Here is an 11,591-nt window from a genome sequence, read left to right on the forward strand (position 1 = left end):
GTCTGAAAGGGGGCGTTATTAATAAGTAAGCATAAACCAAGACCATCCTACGCAAACTAGGACGTAAATCACCCTGACTAGGGGTCACTTCCCTGGGCCAATTCTTTCTTTACTCATGTGGTACCCACAGTATCAAAAATGATGAAAATCACAACTAACATTACTTAGCACAGTGCCTGGCATTTAGTTAAACTAAGTGTAAACCATCTTACTTTCCCCTGAGCAACTCTACCAAGAGGTAGATGCAAACACTTAAAAATTACAAGGAGGGACTTCCCTGGCGGTCCAGTGGTTAAGACTCCACGCTTCCACTGCAGGGGGCGCAGGTTCGATCCCTGGTCGGGGAACTAAGATCTTGGGTGCTGCGTGGCTCCCCCACCCCGCGAAAAAACACAAAAAACAAGGAATGCCTACCACATCATTCCTGGAGGAGAGGGAATCCTAGTAATACACGAAATTGGGACTTAAGTCTAGGAACTTCTTACTCAAAGGAAATTTCCCTCCAGAACACACATTGGGCCATTACAACTCTATTGCTTCCAGGCAATACCCTCCCTCTTGCATTTATTTGACTTTATCCCTCTTCCTCAACTCTGCTCACATTGTGTGACCTGTAGGAAGGTTTTCATGACCACAGCACTTCATTCTCATTGCTCTAGGTTTTGAAAGCTGATCAGAGACTAGCATCATTTTACCACATGACTCACATGTGTTAATTTCACCTCCCAATGAACAGCTAAGGATTTTCCTTTATTTTGTGTCTAACGTCACTCCCCCAAAGCACAAGTCTTTAAAAATACCTGTAGGTGGATATATAGATTTAGATATCACATATAGGTATAGATATACACACAGAAAAGCAGGGTAGTTTCCCATGTTGGAACTAAATGAACTTGTCCCATTTCTCTGCATCTTGCTAATGGAAGATGCAGCCGTTATATCCTGGATGTTGCCCTACACTTTAACCCCCATAGTGGAGTTTGTGCCACGTATATGCTGCACATGCCAAAATGCAGTTTTCATTTTAGTCAGTTTTTTTAATTTTAGGAGGTCTGTTAGAACTGAAATCACACAGGGACATGGACCCAGCTGGATTCATTTTATGAAAAGACCTAGCATCATTTTGTCTACAAATTATTTTATTATATAACATCTATTTATGAATTTTAAAAATAACTTAATTGAAAAGAAGCGAGGTCTGTCTAAAATGGCCAAATTAAGAGCTACGCTTCAAGTATAAAGTTGAATTTCTCAAGTTAACCTAACCTTGATTTTGTGGGAATTTGACCAATAAGATCAAAAAATATTTAACCAAAACATATATTGTCATAAAATTTAGAGAATTGTTTAGATATCAAATAAGCAAGACACCAAAAGAGTTTTCCAAAGATTTATTGAAGCAGAAACAAGTTGGTCAGATACTTGATGGAAAAAAGCAGTTTTAATGGTATTCAAAAATACTTTTTAAAAAGTATTCTAGCACAAGGCGTCTTCGGTAAACTAGATTATGTTGTAAACTTTTTTCTAAATCTTTTACGAGTGTTGTTTCTCAAGAACTAGAGCTTATTCCTATTTCAAATCTATCTTGCACTCCTGAAAAAACTGCAGAAAGGCACTTGAAAGCTGTTTCTTTAAGATATGGATTTCTTTTTTATTCTCACTGGTAGTATTTTGCCGCATGGATTACGTGCAGTTTTTATTCCAGATCATCGTGATGCTGGGAAGTTTCGTTGATAACCTGTTAAGAAAAACAGAACTCAAATCAAATATAATACTACATACTAATGATTAAATTACCCCATAAAGCATGTCAAAGAAAAATCCTAGGAAAGGCATATAATTTATTGTGAAAGTTGGAAGATTACGTTGGTTCTGCGTGACCAAGGGTCACAGCGAGCAGGAACAGATACATATGTAAGACGCGCTTCACCGGTAGGCAAAATACGTAACTGATAGAATGTTATGACTTAAAAAAATAAACTTAAAAAATACTGTATTTATGAAGAAGAATGCTGTAATAATCAGCAAAGTTTAAAAGCAATGAAAACATATTAAAATGTACAGCAAGTACATTTTATGTGCAAGGGAAGATTACATGAAGATTACGATACATTTTGACCATTTCTTTTCCTGGCATAGAGAGGTAATGAGAAACTACTTGATCATATGGCATGTCCTTGTATTACATCATGACAGGGTCTAGGAGTGTCCAGGGGAGGCCATATGTCCAGGATCAAAACATTCCTGCTATTGAGGCAGTCTAATGAAACTAGTTTAGGAAGTTAACTTAAGGAAGCGGTACTCCTGTTTCAAATCAAGCACCAAAGGAAATCACTAATTTTAGACAAAGGCAGACTACTCTCCCACCTTCACATCTAGGAGCCAAATAATTAGATGGCTGTGTGTAGTGCCGGAAGAAGAGACCTATTCTCTTTTTAGGAGGCGTGAGTGAAACTGAAACCTCCCAAATTAGCTAGCTGTATCTGAGATAGACTTACTGATCTAAAAGTTTATCTCTGCCTGTCTGAAATTACTTGCGTTTCGATATAAAGTTACCAACCTGTCCGTCTCTGGTTTCAACCGTCTTAATCAGAAGCGTCCTTTTTGAATGGGTGTCAACCAGAGGGAGTGAATCCAGATTGGTTTCTGAATGACGAAAACAGGTCCAAAATGAGTAAAAATGAAATTTTTAAAACGACAAAGAGACGATTTTGTCCAAAGAATTATGATTTTTTTGTTCATGATTGTTTAAAGCACTATTCCCCAAATAATTCTAAAGACTATCACCTGTTTTAAAACCCAGAGGCTAACAACACTGTAGCATCAGGATGAGATGGATGACTTTAGTGTATGCTCCAACAGGAGGGGAAAAAAATGGAATTTCACTTTAACTAGACGTAGAAAATGTAAGACAGTACTTGTTTGAAAATTATGCCTATCTTAAGAGAATTCTCTCTTGTATGGCATTTTTCAAGTATCATTTTAAAAATGAGTGCTTTATAAACAGAATGGTTACAAGCTGCTAAAATTTTTCGTAGGGACTTCCCTGGCGGTCCAGTGGTTAGGACTCCGTGCTTCCACTGCAGGAGGCCTGGGTCTGATCCCTGGTGGGGGAACTAAGATCCCACATGCCGCCCAGTGCAGCCGAAAAAATAAAATAAAATACTTCATGAAGGACAATCAAATACTTACCCCTCAGGTTCAGGGAAGAAAAGTTTGGAAGAGGCAGAGCAATCCTAGAAAGAGGTGAAGAAAAACAGTAAATTTTTTGGAAAACAACAAGGAATACATTTATACACTTCTCATTTTCATCAAATAAGAAGATTTACAATCCACAGGTGAGGGATTCGCTTCAGAAGCATTTACCTATGATCGGTCTCATTAGTACATTTAAATATTTTACTCCAAGCATTTTCTCCAGGGGGCTGGAGGTGTGACAGAGTGACTCTTGGTTTTCACAGAATCAATCGTAGGTTGAAATCCCAGCTCAGATATTGATTAACTGACTAGGACAAGGAACTCAAATCTCCAGATCTGAACTGAAGGTTCCTCATCTGTAAAAAGTGGTAAATAGCTACCTTGAAGAAAGGCTCTGAAGATGAAATGAGATGATGCGTGGAAAGCAAGGGGCGTGATACCTCACCCAGGGCAGCTTGGCATTCACTCCCACGAGCCCCCGTTCCCTACCTGCTCTCCTCTCCTTCCAGCAGCTTCCTGTAGGTGGCAATCTCGATGTCGAGAGCCATCTTAACATTCAGCAGATCCTGGTATTCACGCAGGTGACGGGCCATCTCTTCCTTCATGTTCTGAATCTCATCCTGCAGGCGGCCAATAGTGTCTTGGTAATTAGCAGCTTCTACGGAAAAGTTCTCTTCCATTTCACGCATCTGGCGTTCCAGAGACTCGTTCTGCAGGAGAGATGAGAAAGGCTGCCGGTGTTATTTCCCAGAAACAAACAAGCAGAGCTATCCCCCCAACCATTTCCAGACCGTTTGCAATCATTTCCCCTAGCAGCAAATGGGGAACGCTCCCATTTTCAGCGGAAAATACAAGTACCAAGTCCCCTTCCTAGTGGAAGCAATAATATAGGTAAACTAAAACCTTGGGATCTCCAAGTTCTTTTTGAATCTGTCTTGACGACTCATTGTCTTTGGACTAAAATGTAAATTTTTCTCCCTTTGAACAAAGTTTCCTCCCGATAGCACCCTGAGCTTGGCCACCTGAAATGGGTCCAAGCTGGTGACCGGCCCTCTCTCCTTGCGCTGTGATACTCACGGTCCCTTTGAGGGCGTCCACCTCGCAGGTGAGGGACTGCACCTGCCGACGGTACTCGTTCGACTCCTGCTTGGCCTGGCGTAGGGCATCGTTGTTGCGGTTAGCCGCCTCGGAGAGGTCAGCGAACTGTCAGGGAGGAAGCAGAAACCTGGGTCACCCACGTGCCTTGTCCACGCGTCCTCTGAGGTTCTACCTGGCCTGGATAACGGACACGGCTTAAAGATGGCAAACAAGACAGATACGAAAATAAGGCAGGATACCAACCAACTTTTACGCTCAAAGCTCAAATCGCAACGTGTCCCAGGATACGCCTAATTTGTTTTGAAAACCAAAGGAAATGAGGTGGAAGGCCAATGTGGAGATTTCCAAGTAGAAATTCCCTCTGTCTCCCTCGTTTTCAAAGGGTGGAGGTCAAGGGCAAGGGGGTAACCTGCAAGGAGGGTGACAGCGGGGCAGTGGCAAGGGCGTCTGCTATTCTAACGGAGGGGGTGTGAGTCGTGGGGAGGGTGCAGCAAGAGATAAAACTCGCGCAGGAGGAAAAGCCAGCTAAACTTGGCAGCGAAAAGGTACTTAGGAATCACTGCAGGCAGGTAGAGCGTTTTCAGAAAAGAACGCTTTTCTTCCGTCCTGGCCACACTCGCTCGTTTCGCACCTTGGACTTGTACCATTCCTCAGCCTCCTGGAGGTTCTTGGCGGCCACGCTCTCGTACTGCTGGCGGACGTCACGCAGGGCAGCCGTGAGGTCGGGCTTGGAAACATCCATATCGATTTGGACGTGCTGTTCTTGAATCTGGGCCTGCAGCTCCTGGATTTCCTGAGGAGAGAAAAGACAGAAGGTCAGCCGTGCCGAGTACGGGGGACGGGGGCAGCTTCACCCACGATGGTTCACAAACTGTGACTGCTCTCACCTCATCATGGAGTTTCTTCAAAAAGGCAATCTCTTCTTGCAAGGACTCCACTTTCCGCTCCAGGTCCAGACGTGCCAACGAAGCGTTGTCCACATCCTGTTTCGAAAAGAGGAAAGACAGCGCCTGAAGGAGGATGCTGAAGTCTGCGGCCTACCCCAGGTGTTCATTTCCAGTGAACTATAGGAACTTATGGCTCTTTATTATACAGACGGGCATTGACGGATTTTATAACCTTCGAGTAAGTTTGTCAATCACCCAGTGCTACAACATACTCTGTTTTCTTTTCTTCATTAACCAATTTGAAATGTGGTCCGCTGAGTGGTACTCAAGGTGACCAGTAGACAATTTTAAAATAAATAAATAAGTGTATGCCAACATGGCAGGCTGCAGTCAATCAATTATTATTGAATCCACATTATATCAGTGAAGTTTCTATTACTTTTTTAAATCTAGAAAATCAATGCCACAGCATTTTGGGGGGTTAACATCATGGCATAGTAGGATAATGGGAGTTGGTCAGGTTTCACAACTGCGTGTGTACATGAGAACGTGCAGAACAAATTAGTGCTCCAGAAGTTTCAGCAGATAGTACATAAGGTCTTTCCCCCCACCCAACTCAAATCTTTTGAAATTTATCCTTGGGATCCCAAGCAAGTCATCTGGCATTCAAGTTACAAGGCTAGATTTATACTCCAGTTCAGGATGTGCCCTGGCAATAACGTAGTTCAGGCAAATAAGGAACAAGAAGTGTAACCCTGAACTGTATTTGCTTTGCTTTCTCTGGTAGATTTTCCCCCGGAACTCCCCTATCTCATCCCACAAGGGTGTGTCCACATCTTTTTCACTTACAACTGTGTCAGTTTGGTTCCTTAGCTTGTTTCAGAATGACTGATCAAAATGCATACGGGGTTAACTGTATGTAAAATTTTTGCTGCTCTGGTCAACTTCTCTGTTTCCACCACTTGTAAACTGCTACATCCCAAAGACTTAATTTCCCCTTAAGGGAATGTCATGAGGATTTTTATACCTCTTATCTTGTAATCAATTATATTTGGAGTACAGTTTATAGCCTTACAGTCTTAAAATACTGACATGCTTCTATCACCTTCATGGAAAAATGAATGAGGAATAAGTGATAAAAAAAGATCAGGCTTGGGGAAAAATTTCATTTTTGCTTGCTGTTAAACCCTACAAAAGATATACAAGATGATTTACTACTCTCTATAAAAAAGTTCAATGTGTTATTCTACTTCTTCGAAGAGAATATGAGGGGTTTTACCTCATCCCTAAATAGGGACAATTTATACTAATATTGTTTTATATGAGGTTACTACTGGGGGTAGAAAACATTACAGACATGATGATCAGAAATGGTCCATGACTGAAATAAACTACTCATTGCTGTGTTTAATTTGGTAAATGTATTTCTGCTTCAAAATGTTATTCTAGACTGTTCGTCTGAAGGAGCTTTTATAGCCATCCCAGTAAGTGCTCAGGAGAATGCAACTATGCTGGCGACTCTTCCTGCTTTGGGATTCCAATTTTAAGTTAAAAATCATTTAAGGCCATCTATCTTTGGAGCAAGAAAACCTTTTACTTAAAATCCCATTCTTCATTTTCAGGTTTATGCTTTATGGAGAGAACATGCTAAAGAATGCAAAGGTTCAAAAAAGAAAGGCCTTTCCACATGTGAGGTATGACTGTAGCTTTAAGAACTCTTCACATCACATACTTGGGAGTCTGGGCCAGATATGAGATAACGGATGTTAGCAAATACTTGTGTCCAATTAGAACGGTGCTTGCATCATTACATAGTCAGTAAGAATGCAGCCTGTTGCAAAGCGTCTCTGGGAACACAAAGACTTCTATTCTTTCCGGCCAGAACGGCCCCACTTGCCAGGATGTCTGTATCTACATTCCATAGTGAAGCCTGTAGAAACCATTAATACCTTTCAGCCAAGGGGACAGATGGCTCCTTTTCACCCTTATTAGGTCACAAAATAGTCGTGCATAGGGATACTTCTATCTAACCTTAGGGCCACAGTAGAACTTGCAGCGAAGAAAAGAAACTTGCTGGCTTAAGTCCAGTTAAACTAAGTTTCTTATCCTCCAATACATTTTACATTTGAAACTACAGGGCAGAACTGCGCTTTTGGCGGCCTTGTAAAAGGTAGCCAACTTGACTTTGGCAAACCGCCATCTAAATCAAACTGTAACTGTTCGAGATCAGAATGTCAACGTGTTGCAAAAATGAAACGAAAATAAATGATTTCTTGGGAAAAAAATCTTGCAACAAAGTAAAAAGTTAAAGACTTCCCTTTATGTCCTAGAGAACGGTTTGATCATTCAAGGGTTTTTGTCCGGAGCAGCTCCGAACTGTGGTCTTTCTGCCACTAGGGGGCCTGGAGCGCAGACGTGAAGTTTGGCACGACGTATACACTTGGGTTAAAGTAACTTTTAGCATTGCCCGTGGGGCGCGTGGGTGGGTGGCGTCCGGTGGCTGCGAGTGGGAACAGAATCTACAAACCTGTCTGAAAGACTGCAGGGTGCTCTCGGCTTCCTCCCTCTGAAGCATCTCCTCCTGCAACCTGAAACAGGCGCGCGTTAACCACAGGGGCGCGGGGAAACCGCCAGGGGCGGGGCGACCACACCCAGGCACCCGGCCGTGGCCGCCAGGCCAGAGCTGCTGCGCCACCTCCGCGGGCACCCAGCGACCGCGGCTTTTAGGGCTGCTGCTGCCCTCGGCTACTTTTAGCGGGGCCTTGGCCACCGCGTGGAAAGGCAATCACGGTCGCCACCACGACCTGCGAGACGACCGCCACCACCCCGCCCCGGAGGAGGCTCTGCAGTCCCTTTGTCTCGCTCCCTGCACGGCCCCGGGGCTGGCAGCCCGCCGGGGGGGGGGGGGGGGAGGGAGTGGGGCAGGAAACTTTCTCAAAGTTTGGGGAAATCGCATGCACCGTTTGCAAGGGCCTTCGAGGACAGACAAAGCGGTAGTTTTAAGAAATCTGAAACTTGAGACAGGCGTCCTTGGGCAAATGAGTGGGGCTAGAGGGGAAATGCTAACTTGAAAGATCTGGGTTCAGGGCGTGGCGGCTCCGCTCCCCCTCCGCTTCCCTCCCGCGGCCCCGCCTGGGCGCCTCCTTACTTCTCCCGGAGACGCATGATGTCCTCGGACAGGTTGTCGCGCTCCACCTCGACGCGCGCTTTGTCGTTGGTGAGCTGGTCCACCTGCCGGCGCAGCTCTCGCATCTCCTCCTCGTAGAGGTCCCCCAGGCGCGACTTGCCCTGGCCCTTGAGCTGCTCGAGCTCGGCCAGCAGGATCTTGTTCTGCTGCTCCAGGAAGCGCACCTTGTCGATGTAGTTGGCGAAGCGGTCGTTCAGCTCCTGCAGCTCCACCTTCTCGTTGGTGCGGGTGTTCTTGAACTCGGTGTTGATGGCGTCGGCCAGCGAGAAGTCCACCGAGTCCTGCAGCAGGCGCACGCCGGGCACACTGCTCCGCAGGCGCACGGCCGCGGAGCGCGTGGCGTACACGCCGCCCGGGGACGAGGCGTAGAGGCTGCGGCTGGTGCCGGGGCGCAGCGCGCTGCCCAGGCTGTAGGTGCGGGTGGCCGTGGTCACGTAGCTCCGGCTGGAGCTCGGCCGGCTCGCGGTGCCGGGGCCGCCGAACATCCTGCGGTAGGAGGACGAGGACACGGACCTGCTGGACATGACTGCAGAGGGCGGCGGTGGGCTGGGCGGCTGCGGTGGCGCGGGCTGGCTCCGGGAGGAGAGGCGCGCGAGGGCGCGGTGGGTGTGGGCAAAGGGAGCGCTGCTGCGTCTCTGGCGCGGGGACCCCGGAGCGAGAGTGGCAGAGGACGGGACCCCGCCGAGGGCGCAGTTTTTATAAGCCGCTTAGGAAGAAGGGTCCCCTCCCACTGCCATCCCGGAGACAGAGTGCGCCAACCAATGGGGAAGGCTGGGCGGGGGGTTAGGGCGGGGGCGCCCTGGAGCCTTCCTCCTCCCCCGTCCTCCGCCCTGGGGACTGGGTACAGTCTCGGTTACTTCTTGGCTGGGCTGGGACTTTCGGGGGCTTTCCTGATGGTAGCCCGAGCTCTGCTCACCTCTGGGTGCTGAAAAAGGCGGGGTCGCTCAGTGGTGGCGGGACCCGCCCGGGACTGGACCGGAGGGGTCCCGGGCACCGAGCCAGAGCGGCGCGGGAGGGGCGCGCAGCAACGGGGCTTCGGTCCGCAGGGAGCTGGTGGGTGGGGAGACCCGCGGGCCAAGGGGCAGGAAGAGGGGGAGTGCGGGTTCCAGCAGATCGGAAGGCGTGGACAAAGAAACAAAGAGGGTCTGGGATTGGAGCGCGAGGTGGGAGCGCGCACAGCCCGGGACGCAGGGCTCGAGCCCCCCGAGCAGCCTTGCGCACCGCCTGCTGCGGAAGGGGCATCGGTCGGGCCCCATCTGTCTTCGCCCTCTAGTCTTGGAGAGTCCTCTTCGGGGACCTGACGGGCTGGGTCCAGCTTTGGACGGCGGGAACTGTGAGGAAAGCCCGGGGGAGATGGGTGGGGTCGCTGAGTCACTGGCGGCGAGTCACTGCGCCGGGCCGTCCCGCCGAGGTCGAGGGCTGCGAGCGGTTCAGGGAAACCGTTAGACGAGATTGACCCAAGTCTCCCCGGGTGCGCGCGCGCGCGCGCGCACTGTTGGATGGAAGTTTTACGCAACTTCGAGCTGGGCCTGCGCTTTCTTGTGTGCAGTTCGCCTGCGAGGAGACTACAGCGCCCGTAAATTCTTAAGAACTCGCCAAAGCCTGATTTTGCTCCAATGTGCAGACTTCTCTTTAGTAAGAAACTTCGGCCCGGGCTCTATAACCGCCAAACGCGGGTCTGCGGCGTCACAAACGCCCTCCGGGAAGGTTCTTCTTGCAAAGTTCCCTCCCACCCTTCCCTCCGGTCTCCTCTCGGCCTACCCCTGCCCCCACAAAACCACACCCGGCTTTTAACATGATCTGGAAGTTTTGGGTGAAAGAGGAAACTCAGCGTCCGCAGTTGCAAAATCAAATTGATCACTGGTTTTTCTGCTGTAGCGGAAGTCATTAAAGGTATAATATGCATCAGTTATAGAATTAATTAGGTATTACTTTAAATGCTTAATTCGATGAATGAAAGGCAATTTTATACCTCAAATGATAGAATGTTTGAGGGAAGTAGATTTATATGTTCATTTTAGCTCAGCGATGGTGCTCACTGCAGGATTCTGGTGACTTGTCTGGGAAATGTCACTGGTCCCTTGGCCTATTTTCCAGAAGAATTCTTGCAGTTGGTCTCGGAGTGAGGGAGATAAAACTGTCTACAGAGCAAAAAACTTTTGGTCTAGGGCACCAAGGTAGTGTTCAGATTCTAACACCAAAACCTTCCAGGTAAATCACTCAACAGGGTTTTTGTTGCGATACTAGTAACATGCACAACAGCATGGTTACCCCCAAAGGGAGATGAAGAGAGCCAATCCAAGCCAGTCTTTTAGTCATATCTGTAGCAATTCAAAAATCAGAGGTTTGTGTTTCCTTTTGTATTTACAAGACTGAAGGAGTATTGAGAGGATTAGCCCCAAAACCACTGTAAAAATAAAAGCATCTTGATTCTATAGTGAATGGGGGTGGGAGGGTAGGGGGGAAGTAAAAATTCTTCCATTTTTGTTTTGTGTTTTGGAAGGGGGGGGTGCTGGAAGTTACCTGGCATTTAAGAAAGATAGTTTAGAACCAAACGAAGGGTTTATTCCAGCTTTTTTGTACAAGCCTCTTTTAGGCGATATTTTGTTTACTGCATTTCAGTTAGTTCTGGCAAATGGGGCTGCCAAGGTCGAAAACTGCAGGACCCCTTGCTGTACAGCTCCCCTGCTGTGGATTTCCTTAATTCTCTCCTTCCCTGGGAGGCTTCGGATCCCTCCCAAGCATTCCTGGGGCGTGGTGCCCTGGCAGACCAGCTTATGCTCCATGTTACCGTCTTGCTCTCAGAGCGCCCTTTATTCAAGCCACTGCTCAACAAATGTCACCATTGTGAGTTTGCCTGGAACCCTTAGGATGAGAAAAAGCCACCTCCCTCTGGGGGGAAGGGAGGATGGACCTTTCGCCCACCTAAAATGCTGATCCCAGGGCAACAAGCTGGTGCTGTCAGAGGACTCATGCTGACTGACTCACTACGGAAAATGAGGGCAAGGCTCTGGTGTGGTGTGGCAGGGTGCCCTGTTGGTGACCACAGCAAATTCCTCAGGCCTGTGGCGACTTCCTCTGGGATGGACACTGGCCCTCCTCATCATCTGGGGGTATCCCTCCTCCTTTCTAACCTGTCCCCGATCTGTATTCTCAGGACTGTGATATGTTCACTTGCTGCCCTTCCTAGTCAGCCTAGGCTGCTATAACAAAATACCATA

The 11,591-nt window shown here is 47.6% G+C and overlaps 1 protein-coding gene across 1 annotated transcript; it reads right to left on the reverse strand.

Annotated features, from left to right (window-relative positions):
• Window positions 1–1,376: 1,376 nt before the first annotated feature.
• On the reverse strand, window positions 1,377–9,051 carry VIM (vimentin). The gene is made up of 9 exons (XM_059910049.1): window positions 8,332–9,051; window positions 7,711–7,771; window positions 5,184–5,279; window positions 4,928–5,089; window positions 4,276–4,401; window positions 3,688–3,908; window positions 3,193–3,236; window positions 2,561–2,646; window positions 1,377–1,738 (listed from the first exon to the last, which is right to left on the reverse strand). Exons 1-9 carry the CDS (start codon window positions 8,892–8,894, stop codon window positions 1,697–1,699), a joined length of 1,401 nt encoding a protein of 466 aa, XP_059766032.1. The 5' UTR covers window positions 8,895–9,051; the 3' UTR covers window positions 1,377–1,696.
• Window positions 9,052–11,591: the final 2,540 nt, after the last annotated feature.

Source organism: Balaenoptera ricei, chromosome 2 (genome assembly GCF_028023285.1).
Source record: "Balaenoptera ricei isolate mBalRic1 chromosome 2, mBalRic1.hap2, whole genome shotgun sequence".
NCBI lineage: Eukaryota > Metazoa > Chordata > Mammalia > Artiodactyla > Balaenopteridae > Balaenoptera > Balaenoptera ricei.